This window comes from Cydia fagiglandana, chromosome 10 (genome assembly GCF_963556715.1).
Source record: "Cydia fagiglandana chromosome 10, ilCydFagi1.1, whole genome shotgun sequence".
Classification (NCBI taxonomy): Eukaryota; Metazoa; Arthropoda; class Insecta; order Lepidoptera; family Tortricidae; genus Cydia; species Cydia fagiglandana.
Window position 1 is genome coordinate 14,375,044 of NC_085941.1, and position 20,021 is coordinate 14,395,064.

At 39.3% G+C, this 20,021-nt stretch overlaps 1 protein-coding gene across 1 annotated transcript in view; it reads left to right on the plus strand.

Moving 5' to 3' along the window:
• The first annotated feature begins 1,786 nt into the window (after positions 1-1,786).
• LOC134668337 (uncharacterized) overlaps positions 1,787-20,021 on the plus strand; it is a 30,585-nt gene continuing 12,350 nt past the window's right edge. The window contains exon 1 of the mRNA XM_063525817.1: positions 1,787-2,195. Within this exon, the coding sequence (XP_063381887.1) occupies positions 1,787-2,195 (409 nt within the window). The remainder of the gene's footprint in view (positions 2,196-20,021) is intronic.

The following is a 20,021-nucleotide window of genomic DNA, read 5'->3' on the forward strand; positions in this document are numbered from 1 at the left end:
CGTTTGAAAGAGTATTAAACGTGCTATTATTGGTTCATAATAACCGTAGTCTTAACTGTAGTCGTTTACAAAATAATTTAAAATATATGATTTTTTACCGTACATAGATGGCATAAGTACTGACAAAACATGCGTCTAACTCAATAAATTATAACTTTACCGCAATTAATGTTATTACAAAATATACGAGAAATTTCATTAGCTTTCCAAAAACATAAGTTTTATTGGTATATGATATTATATAACCAAGTAATAATGAATTTTGTTCAGCATGGGTCACTACGCACCATCACGTAAATGGCGGGCGATCGACCTCAACTGTTCATTATTTCTTAGGTTCTATTTTACTGATAAATTGGTGATGGATACTATTAGAAAGAATATTAAACGTACTATAATTGGTTTCTAATAACCATAGTCATAACTGTAGTCATTTACAAAATAATTGAAAATATATGATTTTAACCGTGCATGGACATAAGTACTAGCAAAACATACTTCTAACTCAATAGATTATAACATTACCGCAATAAATGTTTTCAAAATATACGGGAAATTTTATGAGCTATCCAAAAATATAAGTTTTATTGCTGTATAATATTGTATAACTAAGTAATCATGAATTTTGTTCAGCATGGGTACTGTGCACCGTTACGTAAATGGAGCCCGGCCATCGTTGAGTTTTCATTATATTTCCGGTTCTATTTTTCTGATACTTGGTGGATACCATGTGCAAGCATATTCAATTTTCTGTGAATACTCGATTATTTCAATTCTGAGGCCCAAAATTAGCCATTTTAAAAATATTAAAGAAAATGTTTAATTTTTACCTAAGAGGTTTGCTTAGTGACTGAAATAATTTGAGAAAGAGATGATGTAGTAAATATAGCGTGAATAGTATTTTTAGAATAAATCAACTAAATATTTATTAACTTTCCAAAAAATATTGTTTAGTTACCGTACAACTATAAACATATATGTAGGTATGCCAGGACCAATTTCGCCAAGCAAGCAAGCAAACACACGGCGCGGCGAGCGCCTGGTAGACCAGCTGAGCAGCATTCTATTATTGTTTGACAGTACATTTTATAATGTAAGTATCCAAAATGTGAGGTTCTGTTATGAAATATCGATATAAATGATGGTTTGTTTGTTTTGCCTTTTATCACAGGTAACTTAAGTATGTTTTGTCAAAAGCCCAGTTCTAGGTTCATAACATCGTTCAGTTCGTAGCTTTCATGATTGCAAGACCATCGATATTAAACTTTCGTGAGACATATTTTAAATTGTTTATACGACAACGGTTTCGGTTTCATCGAGGCTCAACAGGTTACTTGGAGCGATATCGGCCAAGGATCAGTCTAGAACGCTGCGTCAATTAAACCCCACCACCCCAAAGATTTATGGGCTACCCAAAATTCATAAAAGTGACTGGCCCCTGAGACCCATTGTGAGTCAGATAGATTCACCCACGTACAAGGCGTCCCGCTTCTTATCGGGCCTCTTGCAACCTCTAACGGGTAACACGTCCAGTTTCGTACGAGACTCTACACATTTTGTGCAGCTACTTGATGACGTTACGTTGCAGGAGGATGAGTTGATGGTGAGTTTCGATGTAGCCTCCTTGTTCACGAATGTGCCGGTAATGGAAACGATAGAGATTATAAGACGGATGGCCAGCCGCGGCGGCCCACTTACCGAGTACATGGGATTAATCGAGTTTTGTCTCACTAGTGGATATTTTGTGTGGCGGGGTGAACACTATCTGCAAATAGAAGGGGTGGCAATGGGTTCTCCTATAGCACCAGTGGTGGCCAATATTTTTATGGAGGAGTTTGAGCAGAGAGCTTTGGAGAGCTGCCCGCATAAACCCAGACTGTGGTGGCGATATGTGGACGACGTGTTTGCTGTTGTATCACACAACGATCTGGACCCGTTACTCGTCCACCTGAACGAGCGGCATGCCAAGATTAAGTTCACCATTGAGAAGGAGTGCAATGGGGCACTCCCTTTTCTGGATGTCTTGGTGCAGCGGGACGAGCATGGCCGGTTGACTCATAAAGTGTATCGTAAGTCTACACACACTGATCGGTACCTGCAAGCTGACTCACACCATCACCCCGCACACTTGTCTTCCGTTCCACGCGCGCTCATCAATAGGGCTTTACGGCTCTGTGACCCGCAGTACGTGCAAGGTGAGCTGCAGCATGTAAGGCAAGTATTAGAAAGGAATGGGTACAATTGGAGACAGAGTCAGCGAGCGGCAAGTATGGGTACATCACGGCGAGCACAAACGGTCGACAGAGCACCTGTCTTCTTGCCTTTCATTAAGGGGGTAACGGATAGAATTGGACGCCTATTACGCCGGAGGTTTAGCATTAGGACAATCTTCCGTCCCCATACCAAGGTCAGACAGATGCTGCGCTCTCCAAAGGACAAGGACCCGCTGGGGAACCCGGGGGTATACGAGATACCTTGTGACTGTGGTAGGGCGTACGTGGGTGAGACTGGAAGGAATGTCTCCACGAGGTTGTCGGAACACATACGCAGCGTAAAGAACATGGATACCAGGAATTCAGCGGTGGCAGAGCACGCGTACGATACAGGCGCGTCCCATTTCATTCGATTCGATAGAGCGAGATTACTAGTACGGGAGAAATGTTTTGTGCCGCGTAAGATTCGCGAGGCGATTGAAATTGGACGCCGACCTAATTTCAATCGAGACGGAGGCTGGATGTTGCCACCTGCATGGAAGCCTATAATTCCTGGTATTAGGCGGGATGTGCGTTGTGACGATCGCGTGGACATAGTGAGTGCAGTGTGCTTGATGCCAGTCGATGCAGCCGCCCTACCAGACCTTGACCTGACAACTCCGGCTGCGGAGTGCACCGCGCCCCCCGCCCCCGCTCTGTCAGCGCGCGCGCAACGAGCGACGAGGCGAGCGGCGCGATCAGTGCACGAGTTGCAGCCGCCGCGAGCACTCGAGCCTGAGGAAGGACCCCCGACGGGCCCGAAACATGTCGCCAATAGCGACTAAAAATTCAAGTGAGTGAAACCGTTGTCGTATAAACAATTGCAAGACCAGTGCATATACTGCATATAAAGTACTTAATATCTATGTTGTTATTTGACTCACGTCTACACGTTTCTTTCGACCGCTGATATTGGTTTAAACCCACTCCGTAATTAATAATTAATAATTTAAAATCACCTTGAGATCTGAGGCTTGTGGCGCTTAAAAGGGATATTTGTCGCCGCACGCTCGGATGCAAAATAAGTGACTACCAACTATTTGAGTAGCAGCGTAGGTCTACATAGGTGATAGTTTCAGCTTTAGATGGTAATTAGCATTTATGGTCAATATTTGTAATAGGCATTCAAGAAGGTAATTGCACATTATTTTTCTTTGCCACTATCTACTTTCGTTGCATTTTTGTAAGCTTACAATCTGATAACTTGAAGTAAAATCTAATGGCGAGTAAATAAAAACAAGTAATTATTTTAGTGCACTGATGCCGGCCTTATCTACGGATTTATTTTGGCGAAATAAATTATACTGTCAATAGCTAGGTACATATATGTATTATTAAAACAAAATTTTAAAGGGCCTCTGATTCTTTGCAAATTTATTTCAATGCAATATATTTTTATTTATGGTCTACCACAATTAATTTTGGAAACAGTGAACAATAAGTATCCGTGTATTCCGGTTTTAAGTATAGTAATAGTAACATTAGGTTAATATTGAGTAAAATATCTATATTTATTTACTATTTTATTTTGCGGTCTAATTTATAGTTTTTGGTACCTATTTATTGATTCGTTGGCGTTTGGCATTGTAGTTTTAGCTTATAAGTATGACTCTATTGACAGTTATGAGATTAGAGAGTACTACGGTTTTTAAATTACGCTCGTCTGTAACTAGGTACATGATCTTAGATCTATAATAGTGACTCATAACTTCTCTGTTCGACTGTAAGTCATACAAGAGAGTTAAGTAGCGATTGCGATATAAAAAGCTATAAGTAGACGACTTTATCGCACGTTTAGAACTTTAAGTGCAAATTGCAGATTATTTCTCATATATATGTTAAGGTTGTTCAATTCACTTTGAGCTACAAGCTATAACACTAGCAGCTTAACATACATTATAGCGCCCAAAACAGCTACTGTAGATCTTAAATCTTTAGATGAACCTTTTAAAAACTTTTATGTCACCAGAGCCTGTAAACTGTAAACTAAGACTAAATATGTGGCTATTCTAGAGCCAGGCTAAAATGTCTTTAGGCAAGAAAATAGGTGCTAAGTGTCGCCCAATTGTTTGCTGGGATTTATAGTTATGACGGTGCGCAGTGACCCATGTTGAACAAAATTCATTATTACTTGGTAATATAATACCATACACCAATAAAACTTATGGTTCTGGGAAGCTTATGAAATGGCTCGTATATTTTGTAGTACATTAATAGCGGTAAAGTTATAATTGATTGAGCTAGAAGCATATTTTAGCAGTACTCATGTGCATGCACGATAACAAATCATATGTTTTCAATTATTTTGAAAATGACTAAAGTTATGACTACAGTTATTAGAAACTAATTATAGTACGTTTAATATTCTTTCAAATAGTAGCTATCACCAACTGATCAATAAAATAGAACCCGAGAAATAATGAAAAGTTGACGCCGGTCACCCGCCATTTACGTGACAGCGATTAGTGACCCATGCTGAACAAAATTCGTAATTACTTGGTAATATAATATCATATACCAATAAAACTTATAGTTTTGGAAAGCTAATAAAATGTTACGTCATTTTGTATGAATATTATTGGAGTAAAGTTATAATGTATTGAGTTAGACGCATATTTTATCAGTATTTATGCTATCCATGCACGGTAAAAAAATCATATATTTCAAAATATTTTGTAAATTACTAAAGTTATGACTATAGTTATTCGAAATCAATTATAGTACGTTTAATAACCTTTCAAATGGTGCCTATCACCAATTGATCAATAAATTAGAACCCGATAAATAATGAAAAGTTGACGTCGTTCGCCCGCCATTTACGTGACTGTGCGTAGTGACCCATGCTTAACAAAATTCGTTATTACTTGGTTATATAATATCATACACCAATAAAACTTATGTTTTTGGTAAGCTAATGAAATGTCTCGTATATTTTGCAATAAAATAATTGCGGTATAGTTATAATTTATTAAGTTAGACGCATATTTAATCAGAACTTATGCCATCCATGCACGGTAAAAAATCAAGTATTTTAAAATATTTTGTAAACGACTACAGTTATGATTACGGTTATTATGAAGCAATAATAGCACGTTTAATACTCTTTCAAACAACACCTCACACGAACCGATCGGTCCCATAGGACTCAAGATGTGAACAAATATCAATGATGGTCGGCCGCCATCTTTGCCCCCCTTTTTTTCGACCCGTCCCCCCCTCCATAAACTAAAACCGGTCAATTCGTATTCTAGAGATCACGAGGAACACATCCATACCAGTTTTAGGTATTTAGAAGAGATGTCGACGACTTTTTTCAAAACAGACCGGTTTCCACCTATCTATAAATACAATTAAAGAGGAAAGCTTCAGACGAAGGAGGTAAACTTCTTTGAAAGATAGGTACCTACTTTAGCGAATTACGAATCGTAAATATTTCATTACTTGATCCAACTTTGTCAGAACTTTTAGTAGAATCGCTTAAGCGGTAGCATTAAGTGAGTTGGGGTAAGATTTTAAGGGTTTTTTTTTTTGGAGGGATAAGACGAAAAATCGCCCGTATATCGAAGCATTACAGGCGAGCTCCTCGTGAAAAAACACTTTTAATCTTACCCAACACACCTACCTCACCCGTTTACAAAAATGTAGGTTAAAGTAAAATATTTAATAAACACTGTGGATAAAATTATGGGCTCTGGAGGGAAAGTAGGTACTCTAAAATCTTGAGTTAGCTCATGTTACTTAAAGGAAACATTCTTTTATTTTTAAGAAGTAGCAAAATTATTATTTTTTAATACGGTTACAGTACTCGGCGATAAATATTGCACATCGGAATTTCGGGTTCGTAGAATGTAAAATGCTTAAACATGGCAACAATTTAATACGGTTTTTTTTTAGTTTAATTTTATTTAATGTCTCCTATTTTAAGTCACTCTGTATGTCATCGCTATCGTACCTACCTAATTGTTTTTATTTTCCTAAGCCTAGTGGCTTATTAAGCTTTATTCAGTAATTATTATAAAATAAATGAAAATAAAAACAATTAGGTAGGTACGATAGCGATGACATTAAATTTGTTTCAAAATATATTGGTAATGTCAAAAACACAGAATAAATAGTCAAAAATTTGTGTAAGTATGGATATACCTACTACCATGGTTTCCCCTCAATAGATATTTTTATCAAAGTGAGTTAACGTTTGCAATTCAGGCAGCTTTGTCATATAATATTAAATTTTTAACGGGCAAACTTTTGCAATATTTTCTCGTTTACAGTTTAATGTGGGCCTTATGTGAGGTAAGCACAGACATACCTACATGATTATATATATACTTAGACGACGCAAGCGCTATAATTTATAGGTGCACGATTGACAGGGTAACGAACGTACCTATGAAGAATGATATCGTGCGTATCGCTCGCGCCAATAAATGTACGGACAAGTATGAACGAAATGCACGATAACTGAATGGCATCATTTTAATATTAGCCTGATGATGTGAAGGTTCGAATTGGCTTGTGTATATTATTAAATTTTTTATAACGTTAAATAAAGGCTAGAAGTAACAACCTAAATAACAATCACCTATAAGTAAGTAAATATATATTTTGATATTTTTTGTTTCCTTTCCATAACATTTATTCCAATGATTAGATGAATGACGAGTAAATCTTTTCCTTTTCATCTTTTGTGTCAAGATTCTTTAATTAATGAAAAATGATGGATGCCTTAATGGCGGCAGCCATGACATTCGCGTCTCTGGAGTCACGTTATTAATGTAGGTATTATGATGAAAGGATTGTACACAGTGCTACAGAGCGTTGGCTGTCCTCCAAAAATTTTACACCTAATTCAACTCTTTCACCTTGATATGAAAGGCTCTGTTGTTTACAACGGTAACACTTCGGCTCCTTTTGAAATGCGTAGGGGAGTAAGACAGGGCTGTGTGTTGGCGCCTACATTGTTTGGAATCTTTTTCTCTGTACTTCTGAAAGTTGCCTTCGGGGACACCACTCAAGGCATACATCTACACACCAGGTCGGATGGTAAACTGTTCAATATCTCACTATTAAAATCCAAAAAATACCGCGAGGATTTGTATGTTGACAGTTTGCTATTTGCCGACGACGCCGCTTTCATTGCTACGTCACCGGAGGAGCTTCAGAGTATGGTAGACAAATTTAATGCGGCTTGCAAACTCTTTGCAATGTCGATTAATGTCAAGAAGACAGTCGTAATGGCTCAAGGCGCAAATCAAGACCCAACAATACAGTTGGATGATTTGCCTCTGGAAGTTGTTGGAAGTTTCTGTTACCTTGGATCAACCGTGACCAATAATCTCTCACTGAATGCAGAGATTAACATTCGTATTGGCAAGGCATCTACGATGTTTGGGAGGCTCAATACAAGAGTATGGGATAATAAACATCTAACCGTAAACACAAAGATGATCGTTTACCAGACATCTATTTTGTCCATACTCTTGTACGGTGCTGAGACTTGGACATCGTATGTCAAACAGGAACGGAAATTGAACAACTTCCATATGCGCTGCCTTCGACGCATTTTAAACATCTCGTGGAAGGATCGAGTCACAAACGAGAAGGTACTTAGTATCGCACGTTTACCCAGTATCACAGCAATCTTGAAACAGAGACGATTACGCTGGCTGGGGCACGTGCACAGGATGGAGCCCTCTCGTTTGCCACGTAAGACTCTCCTGAGCGAAATAGCGCACGCTAAACGACCGGTTGGGCGACCAATGCTTCGTTTTAAGGATAGCGCAAAGCGAGACATGTTGTCCTTCCGGATCGTTCCCACCAACTGGGAAAGGGAGGCTGAAGATCGCGACCACTGGAGGAAAACCCTGGGTGAAGGGGTAGTTGCACACGATAAAGCGTGGTTTAGCCTTCTTCACACTAGGCGAGAACTGAGACACCAACGCGCCGCTCTCCCACCTTCGTCACCGGGCACGGCATTCTCCTGCCAGCTATGCGGTCGCGGCTGCCGCTCTCGCATTGGGCTTAATAGTCATTTGCGGAAGTGCCGCACTCTTAATATAGACGCTGTTTAAACCATCATCTTATTGATGTGACAGGCCAATGATGATGATGATAACCATAAAATATCCATCATGACTCAGTCATGACTGAGAAAAATAAAACATATACATACTCGTAACTCCACATCCACAGTAAAACTAACCACGGTTACCAAAGTAATTTTTTTTTTATTTATTAATAAGTGCCTACACATAAAAAAAACGCAAGTAGGGTGCAATTTAATAACCATGGGACTTCTAGTTGTGTTGGCCTTACATGAGGTGAGATCAAATGTGATGCGCTCCGCTGGGGGTCGCAATGTGGCCGAGAGCTGCCGGCGTATTATGGATGGCTTTATTCATCTTTATGCACCTGATAAAATAACTGTGCCTTTTTAACACCGTGAGATAGAAAGTGACGGACACCGTTTTATCACGCTGTCACGTAGACAAGAACGACCATCATATCCGTACTGGAGCCAGCTTCAACCATAGTTTTTAAAACGTAGATATTTTACAGTAACGGTTTTTCTAATGTCATTAACTATTAATAGTTAGAACCACATCTTTATTTTATACATCTAAGGCCAGAGTTGGCCAATATTACGATAGCAGCAAAGGTGTGCTTGTACGTTGTTATGTATTTATGTATGACATTATGACGTGATGTAATTATGATGTTTCAAATAACACTTGCATAATCTGTGCTATCAAAATCGCTGCCAAGTTAGCTTGGTCTAACTCTACTAACACATTCCCGGCCAACAATTTCGTAGAGCTACACTCGTAGCCGATCCCAGCGTTTTCCCGCTTTGTAGAGAAAAGCGACTATGAACAGTGAACCCGCCGAGCACTCTGCGCGAATACCAGGCCTATTCGGATTTCGAGATAATCACAAGATCTTGAGACGATATAGAGATCAACTAGATCTACATTAGATATCGACTAGATGTGACTTGGATATCTAGGTCTTAACTTGTCGAAATCGTTCAAGAGGACCTCCAGAATCGCGGAAACGTCAAATTTGACATATCTATCTTACAAATATCTTTAAATTATCCGTATCGTAACTTGTTGAAGTCTAGTAGAAATTTAATTCATTTTCCGAATCGAGCCGTACGTCGGTACCAGCGAATACGCTACGTCGGTACCGATACGCAATGCTCCACCCGAAGTACAATACATACGAGAATTACTTGCTACCGGCTACGACGTAGCACTTTTATAAAGCTACGCCTTGAAGAAGCAACAAGTTAAAAGCAGAATATAAAGAAAAACCGTTTCGAACAAAATAGCGCATTGTTTGTACCGTTATCGAGGCCTGACCTCGACCTACATCCGCGCCGAAGGTCGCTGCGGCGGCTGCGGCAACACAACTCTCGCACTACACCTGCGATAATAATTGAACTTCACAAAACTTTTAGCATTTTTTTATTCGTAATAATGGCTTCTCTGCTACGGGCACTTTGCCAATGTCAAGTACATATATTAGAGATTATATTAACAGTAAGTCGTCGATATTCAGTCATCCGTCGAGACCTTTACGATGCACCGGGGGATCTGGAGTAGCAGTATACAAAGCATAATGGCGACCGAACCCACCAACCGCCGATGATGTCCAAAGAATTAGTTATTCGCATTTCCAGAAGAATTCTTTATTAACTGCACCCATTGCGCTTGCCATTATAATAAATAAAATAGTCTGGAGCACGATCCGCCATGTTCCGTGGATCATTCGAAAGTCCCTTTTAGAATTTAGGTGAAACCACTAAACGCCACTATTTTAAATTCCGGGTTTTTGAAAAGTTTTGTTAATATGCAAGATCAAATAAGGTTCAACCTACGCCAAAAAAGGCCCGTCGCAACGTTTTTTATTGGATCAGTGGTTTAAACCTTCTTTATTTTTCCTTGTCCCATCACTATATCCTCGTGCCGCCCAATGTGCAATACATTGTACAAAGTGACACTCAGCATAACTGCCCAGACTTTAGAAATTAAATTCAGAGCTAAACGCCCAGTGTACAATACGCTGTACATAAAAGTTTATCAGATGTAAGTTTTAAATTTTCGCGCATAATTCGAATTTACCTAGAGGTCGTGAATGGTCGGTTCAGTGGCGACCATTTTGACAGCTGACGTTTGACAGATATTCATAGACAAGTTTTGTACTTCCGCAATTATTCAAACACGCGCGACACATGGGTATATAATCTTAATTTATTAAATGAATAATGGCTTTTATCGTTTAGAGAGTCTCTTCTCTTCTTCCTGGCGTTATCCCGGCATTTTGCCACGGCTCATGGGAGCCTGGGGTCCGCTTGACAACTAACTACCGTTTACCCGTTACCCGTGACTATCGTTTAGAGAGTGACATAAAAATTATCCTAAATGTTTGTTTTATTGAAATATACTGTTATTTTTTTACAAAGGCACAAATAAACATTTTTTTTTTCTTAATATTAAGATTATGTTCATCATATTGCACATTGGGCACTACTGTTATAAAAATACATAATATAACCTACAACTGAAGGTTCTTTTTTGATAGTTTATTTTAGGTCTGCATGATGATTTACTTGTTGAATACGAGCTGGAAGACTTTTTGCAATCACACTATAAAATTTGTGATCCTGGATACTAACCTTCTGGTGATGAACCAGATATTTACAGTCTTAGTGAAAAATAAAGTTTCGAAGGCAGTGATACTGAAACACAGCAAACATACAATAACTTATATATAATTAAGAAGGATTAAGTTGTATGTTAAGGAAGTTTATTAACTATTTTTCAGACCTTGTTATAAAGCATTTCGATGTCAAATATGAATGTTAACATACATAAAAAAGTAGCCCAATACTAAAAAAAAAATTTTCTAATTATTTTTGACTTACGTGGCTTATTATGTAACTATTTAAGCAGAATAATAATAGTCAGAGGCTACGTTATCGCAATTACGTGCCTTAAAGTTGATTTAAAATAATTTGGCCAAGTCCGAGATAGCTCGAGGCATTTAGTGTTCCGTACGGCTACCATCAGTTTGGCATTGACATAAACGATATCGTGAACGTAATTTACGTCCTATAAGTAGGTATATCTCTTTCGCACTAATATGTCAGTACGAGCGAGATGCATAGAAAGTAAATTACGTCCATGGTAGCGTTTATGTCAATGCCAAACTGATGGTAGTTAGCCGTACCGCTCGCATCGTTACATTTTGCAGAGGTCGTTTGCCTGTTTTTAGGATACCGTATTCAACTACACACACAGAACAATAGTACAAAGTGTCTAAGTGCGAAGGCCGAAGGCCGAGCTTTAGCAAAATGTCATCACTTTAGCACAGAGCAATAGTACAAGTGTCTAAATGTGAAGGCCAAAGGCCGACCTCCGCGTAGCCCGAAGGCCCGAAGCGTCCAGATGTCAGTGCTTTAACACAGAACAATAGTACAAGTGTCTAAATGCGAAAGCCGAAGGCCGAGCTCCGCGTAGGGCCGAAGGCCCGAAGCGTCCAGGATGTTAGTACTTAAACACAGAACAATAGAATAAGTATCTAAATGCGAAGGCCGAAGGGCCGAAGGCCCGAAGCGTCCAGGCTGTCAGTTCTGTGTTTAACCACTGACATCTTGCAGGCTTCGGGCCTTCGGCCCTACGCGGAGCTCGGCCTCCGGCCTTCGCATTTAGACACTTGTATTAATTACCTGTGTTTAGAACTGACCTCCTGGATGCTTCGGGCTTTCGGCCCAATGCGACTTCAGCCTTTGGATCTTGCGACTTAGACACTTGTACTTAAAAATACTTGGAAAAGTTACGGGAGGCGCGCGTCTGTCGGACGCTTCGGATCTTCGAATCGCTCCTTCGGCCTTTGCATTTAGTTAGATTCTTGTACTATTGCTTTGTGTTTGAATACCGAAATCGAGCATCTCGCGAATGCTTGATGTATTATAATAATTTAGAGTAAGGCCAAGGGCGCACCACGATTTTTTGTCCTGCGATAATTTTGTCGCAGAAATGCAACGTATGTGTTTATATGTAAGTGCGCGCATATGCGACAAAAAAATCGTAGCGATTTTAAAATTGTGATTTGTCACATTTTTCCGCGATTGTTCGCGACGCGATTGTCGCAAAGTGAATTGCGGCATGCGGAGTTGTATGGTCCCGCGCGCACTATGATAATAAAATCGCACCCCGGCCGGACCTCAGTCGGCATTTCGCTTTCCAAACCAAATGTTGACCATTTAATTATGGAAATAGACGGGGATCACCTTTGTGTTATAAATGCTCAAAGTCATACAGCAATCGCATATTAAAGACACGTTTCATGACAAGCGACTGGTACGAAATCCATGTTGAGAATGAACAAATCGTCGACTTTTTCATCGCAGTGCGCCCAGTGAATTTTCTGCGATATATTACAGCGCGATTCTAAAATCGTGTCGCAGAAATTAAAATCGTGGTGCGCGCTTGGCCTATAATACCTTAAATGTATACTCCTTCAATTTGAATTTAGAACTCATTATTATTTTTTATTTGATTTTGTTTCTAGTTCTATGCCATATATATAGACTTTAATATTATTTAGAACTGCTAAAAAACAAGATCGGCTTACTTTAAATATTTCGTCAATTTTACCTTTGTTTCCAAAAACTGTGATATTTAACTGTCATATACTATTAATGTCTTCCAAAATTATTTTCTCGTAACAGGACTGAGGGGCTACCGCGAAAACCGAAATTCGCAATTTGCGGGGATCTTTCTCTTTTACTCCAATGAAGGCGTAATTAGAGTGACAGAGAAAAATGCTCGCAATTTGCGAACTTCTATTTTCGCGGTTATAGCCCTGAATCTTGTTGCTCACCGACCCGTTCAAAAATATACATAAGTACTGAATATAATTAATAGATATTATAATTATACAATTAATACAGAAATGTAATGGTATTTAATGAAAAGGAATATTGTGTATATTGTTTCGACGAATCAGATACTCTCAATAAAATTTATACATGAGGCCAAAGCTGTTCATAAATATTAAATGACTTTATTATCTCTATACGCCTTACTAGCTCTATGTGTCCTATTGTGGAAAAAAACACAACGACAGTCAAGAACGAAATTCTTAATTTGAATTTTTCAGATTTTTGAGATGCCTAGTCCATTGGTTGGAAAGCCCGTTCGAAATTGAAACTTATTTGCAATATAATAAGGTCGTATTTTGTAGATCTCTCTCATACTTATAGTAGGATATTGAGATAAAATTAAATATCCCACAAAAATAAGCAAGCAGAATTAAACTTTGTGTCAAAGAAATAAGTCATAAATTTCAATGCCAAAGTTTTAACTAAGGATGTTTCTCGCCTAATATGAATTGACCAGTGTAAGCATCAGTTAGCTAGCCCTAAGCAACCAAAGGTCAAGCTGCAGTTGAAAAACTAATAAAGATAAAGTTAAGCTGATAATTTTCCCGCCGTCTCCATGCTTCTTTAAGTTGGGTATTGACTGGTCAGCTGCCTGTTAGCTATAGTTTTCGCGAAAATCGCCAGGACAGAGGTGAAATTTTTTGTATGAAAACTTGCAACTTTAAATGCATTTTTTGACGAAACTATTGCAGTCTAAAATGAAGTCAAAATCAGTCCATCGACTCAATTTTTTGCAAGCTTTCTAATGGTACCCCACACGATTCTTACAAATGAAAAAAGTTTCAGCCTACCCCTCTCAACCCCCTAAATTTCCCCCTTTAATAAGAAATAAGCAGCTTTGACTTATTTACAATATCATCATCATCATCATCATCTCAGCCATAAGACGTCCACTGCTGAACATAGGCCTCCCCCTTGGACCTCCATACGTGCCGGTTGGAAGCGACCCGCATCCAGCGTCTTCCGGCGACCTTAACAAGATCGTCTGTCCATCTTGTGGGTGGACGTCCTACGCTGCGCTTGCTAGTCCGTGGTCTCCACTCGAGCACTTTTCGACCCCATCGGCCATCTTCTCTGCGTGCAATGTGGCCTGCCCATTGCCACTTCAGCTTGCTAATCCGGTGGGCTATGTCGGTGACTTTAGTTCGTCTACGGATCTCCTCATTTCTGATTCGATCACGTAGAGAAACTCCGAGCATAGCCCTCTCCATAGCTCGTTGAGCGACTTTGAGTTTTGAGATGAGGCCGATAGTGAAAGACCACGTTTCGGAGCCGTAAGTCATCACTGGTAACACACATTGATTAAAGACTTTCGTCTTGAGGCACTGAGGTATGTCGGACGAAAAGACATTACGTAGTTTCCCGAACGCTGCCCAACCGAGTTGGATTCGGCGGTTGACCTCTTTCTCGAAGTTGGACCTACCTAATTGGACTACTTGTCCTAGGTAGATGTACGAGTCAACAACTTCGAGTACCGAGTTCCCAACAGAGACTGGGATGGGCACAACATTGGCATTTGACATAAGTTTCGTCTTGTCCATGTTCATTTTCAAGCCCACCCGTTGTGAAACTCGGTTGAGGTCATCGAGCATCATGCTGAGTTCCTCCATCGACTTTGCCATGACTACGATATCGTCGGCAAACCGAAGGTGAGTGATGTATTCGCCGTTGATGTTGATGCCAAGTCCTTCCCATTCCAGGAGCTTGAAGGCGTCTTCCATTACGGCAGTAAACAGTTTCGGAGAGATAACGTCTCCCTGCCTTACGCCTCTTCGCAATGGAATCGCCCTCGTGCTCTGCTCCTGTACTCGGACCGACATGGTGGCGTTACTATACAAACACTTCAACACTTCGATGTACCGATAGTCAATATGGCATCGCTGAAGAGACTCAAGCACCGCCCATGTTTCCACCGAATCGAAGGCTTTCTCATAGTCCACAAACGCTAAGCATAATGGCAAGTTATACTCTTCGGTCTTCTGTATAACTTGCCGCAGCGTATGGATGTGGTCTATGGTACTATAGCCTTTTCGGAAACCGGCTTGTTCGGGAGGCTGGAAGTCATCAAGTCTGTGTTCGAGACGGTTCGTGATGACCCTTGAAAACAGCTTATAGACATGGCTCAGGAGCGTGATGGGTCTGTAATTCTTCAATAGGTTGTTATCACCTTTTTTGAAGAACAGCACCACCTCGCCTCTATTCCATGTTTCAGGCGTTATGCCCTCGGACAAGACGGAATTAAAGAGCTTCTGGAGGACTTTAAGTACCGGTGTTCCACCCGCTCTCAGAAGCTCTGAAGTGATTCCGTCTTTGCCCGGCGCCTTGTTGTTCTTAAGCTGCTTCAGGGCCATCCTAATCTCGTACAGACTGATGTCCGGGATATCTTCGGTATAATGTCGGGACAGCTTGGCTCTTGGATCTCCTACCAAGCTGTCAACGGGCTTTGCGATCGAAGTGTATAACTGTCCATAGAACCTCTCGATCTCACCTAAAACCTCCGCTTTGCTCGACGCTATGCTGCCATCTTCCCGTTTCAACTTTGTCAGCTGGCTTTGCCCAATAGACTTGTCCTTTGCGAACACTTTGGAGCCTTGGTTTCGCTCAATAGTCTCTTTAATACGGTTAGTATTAAAGAGACGCAGATCATGTCGCAAGGACTTAGATATACGTCTATTGAGCTGCCTATATGACTCCGCGTCATCGGGAGACTGCAACTGTAGCGAGCGTCGTTCAGCCATCATCATGAGGTTTAAGGTTTGCTCGGTCAATTTCTGAGGTCTATCTTTACGGCGGGGTCTAAAAAACTTAGACCCTACTGTGTGGACAGTTTCCACTAGCCCGTCGTTGATTTCGTCCACTGAAGCCAAGTTCTCTAGGCAAGCAAAGCGGTTAGAGAGCTCGAGTTGAAAGCTTTCGGGGTTTTGAACATGGGCTCGAGTAGGTCGGAGCGTAGACTTCATCAGGCTGGACCTTTCAAGTTTCAGCCATCAAGTTCAGTCATGAGGCAATATGAGTGGTGGTAATTGCTATAACTGTTCCAAATTTTAGGTATCTATGTCAAACGGTCTCTGAGAAAAACGTATTTAACTGATTCGCAAGACCGAAGTGATCCCATAAGTGTTCCGTAAACAAAGTTTTGTACGGAACACTAATAACTGATTCGCAAGACCGAAGTGATCCCATAAGTGTTCCGTAAACAAAGTTTTGTACGGAACACTAAAAATATAATTTATTACTTTATAACATCAATCAAAAACCCAATGTGCATTTAAATTAACAAAAGATACGAAGGTGGAATTCAGTTTACTGTATTCATTTTTATTCACTTATACCCAGAAAAAAATAAAAAAAATCCTGCTCGAGTTTTGTGTAAAAAAAGAATGTTTTAAGTGCGTGGGCAGTTACGACTTCAAAATATTATGGCTCATATATTGCACACTGGGCGTTTAGCTGATCTTGCGTTTTTTTTCTTGGGCGGCACGAGGATATATGTATACATAGTATACATGCCGAAGGCAAAGGAAATTAAATCAACTTTCATCCTTGTCGAGGTATAAAGAGATGCGATTTCTTTTGTTTTTATAATACTTTCTGCCTTCTGGGAAATGTGTCAGTGTAACTGAGTAAGTACATTTCATTTTTAAAGGTGAATAGTGTTTGTCAATGTCCACTTAATGTCAAACTTTAAAAAGTTTAACTGACAAGAAAAATTTAAATGTTAGTATTAAATTACACATAAAATAAACAACGGAATTCAATATTGCTGCTACATGTAGGTATTAATAACGAAGTATGCAAAGGACCACGTGTTTCTGAGTAATTTCATCTTTTGTGTTTAACTTTACTTAATTTTAAAGTGCTTTGTAACAAAATAACGAGAAAACTTGATTAATAACGAGTGAGAAGCGTAGGGAATGAAGAACCATCACGTATATGTGACGTCCCACGGGTAAAGATACCTTATGGCGGTTGGCGCTTACGCTATTACTAACGCTCCAATATTATTGCGGCGTTATGCGAAGTAAGCGCCAGCCACCATAAGGTACCTTTTGCCGCGGAATGTCACATATACGGTTAGGCTCCTTGGCTGAGGTAACAAATAGGTAACGTCCTCGCCAATGGGGAAAACCCGTAAATATAAAGGTATGACGAGCGACGACGTATACAGCTCTTGTAAATATTCGACGATATATTATTATAAACAATCAGACTTGCCATTGGCTACACGAGGGCTCATCATGTGACAAATAAATTTATGATAATATAATGAGACTTACAATAATATATTAATCCATAAAATTTAAGTAAACACTTCAGAACCCAAGGCTAGCCTGAGTTACCTGAGGTTTAAGATCTGGAGTTCTCTTCATATTTATCTACATATATTGAAACGAGATCGAGTATACAGGGTATAATTACCTTTGCTATTACTGAACCAGTGAACTTCATCGTAGGCTCACTGTCGTCACATTTCATTCGAATGACGCATAGTCTAAGAAAAATTAATGCCCCTAAATTCGATTCGATGGCACTCCATCTAGATCAGTTGACGGTCGTAATACAGCGTGAAACATTTTGTGATGACTGAATTGTGAAACGTCTACTTTTGTCAACTTTCTGAGTTACCGAAAACTGTATAAAGCCGTACAGCGCCATCTATTTAGCTATCAAATTCAAAGCACGAAGACTCCACATCTAATTCATGAATCTTTGGTGTATGTATAGGTATAATATGCATTATATACAACACGTCTAGTCCTGGAACAATGCCAAGAACTTTAATATTATTTACTTCGAGAATAAACCCACTGATCTAGAGTTAGCTGTAACTTAACATGAATTAATCCCATTGGGAAGTAGGTCATTCATGCATATCTAAAAGCACTTGAGCTGTTTCATTTTCTAAATGGAACACGTTTTCAATATTGCTAAGAATTGCTCTGCGTTTCCCAAGTACGGGTATTGAAATACAGAATTGAAATATACCGGTCGTTTTAATGTCTTTTGTTCTGATCAATTATAGGTGAATAAGCAAACGAGACAAATAGGTAAACGAGAATGTAAACTTTTACAGTTTGTCACTGAACATTTTTATATAAATTAAATGTTTTTAGACAATATTTATTTTCAGTTTCAGGTAGATGGTAGATACGAGATGGTAGAGAAAGGAAAAATAAACTAACTTATCTATAAAGTAAAACTACATTAAAACTAAAAACTAACACTAAATAAAATTAAAATACGTCTAAGAAATTGGACGCTGGCAGCATTTCCTGATACTAATGTTTTTGGTTGTTAATTTTGAAAAACATTGGCGACGCCGACGTGCTGCTAATACTTAGGTAAGTACCTCAAAAGTTTAGCTAAGCAAAATGATTTTGTAGGTATTTAAACATGAGTCGATGCGATAAAGTCAAGACCTTTAACACAAAACACGAACTAAAAACATTAAGCTGAAGGATTGACTGCACAGATTTAATCATTTGAATATCATAGCTAAGTAACATTTTTATGCTGAAAGCCTGAAGGAATCAGAATGAAAGTTTTATTTGTCTATACCGCCGAACAATGATCATATATTTCTGGTCGGGCTTTACTTAGCATAGCATTTTAGCCAACAATCATCATTCAAGGGAGTCGTCCTATAACTTATGAACAAAGCGACACGTGACGTCATTCAATAACAATTTCAGCTCCAATAAATCCAACAAAATCCATGTAAGTTTTTGTGTATTTTACTGCCATTTGCAAACCGTTTGCGTGATAATAAATCGAACCTTTGAACTTGCCTCATCGCTACAATTTCCCTTCCTTTATTTTTTCTTTATTTTCAGTACCAGGACTAAAGGTAGGTAAATAGGTAGAGTTTAGTGGCAGCGAGTGTAATGCGGTCTCGCGGGACGGACGGGATGTTTATTTCAGCGGGTATTGCAGATGCGTCGTTTGTTCTGGCCTGACCTTTAATAATGCACGGGTTAATTCCAGCGGACGAGTGTGACAGCTTTTCTGCCACGAATACGTATAGGTACCGTAAAATGGGGTGAGTTGGGTGAAATTTGACTTTCAAACCTCGATAAAATTTTATTTTTACATGTGAAAACTGAATGGTGTATATAATAAGTGGTTCGGACGTTTGTATTTTAGTTTGTATTTTATTTTGGGTAGTTCCCCATTTCATAACTTAACTGACGATAAAGAGGAAAACCCACCTCACCCCGTAGGGCCTCGTATTTGGGGTGAGAGGGTTTTTCATACAAAGGTGATTTTGGAAGATTGTTGGATCGATTTTTTTTATGCGTAGGCGTACTGTAGCTCCATTTTAAATTGGAATACATTATTTTTGTAGCAGTAGCCTTAAAATTTCTTCTCACCCCCCTCTCAAACCTTCTCTCCCCATTCATAAACTACCTCTCCCCGCGAAACCTACTCACCCCGTTTTACGGTATGCAATGTTACAGCGGCTCACAGATCAGATGAGTAAATATTAAAGACTTAATTTTCATACTTGGCATTTATCCGAAATGAAAAGTTCTGTACCTATATGCGAGATTATAATTTTAACTGTGAAACGACTATGCTTAATTCTGCTGACTATGCTTTACAAACTGACCTTTGGGTCCGATTCGGATTTTGAAACAGACATCTATTAGATATCTTTTAGACATCACCAAGACACGATAACAATATGTTTAAGATCTAACCTGTCAAATTTGACATTTACGAGATACTCGTGAACGATTTCCTCAGGATATGACTTAGAGATCCAATTCACATCTAATAGATAGGTATCTTACTCTATCATCTTCTTATAATCTTTT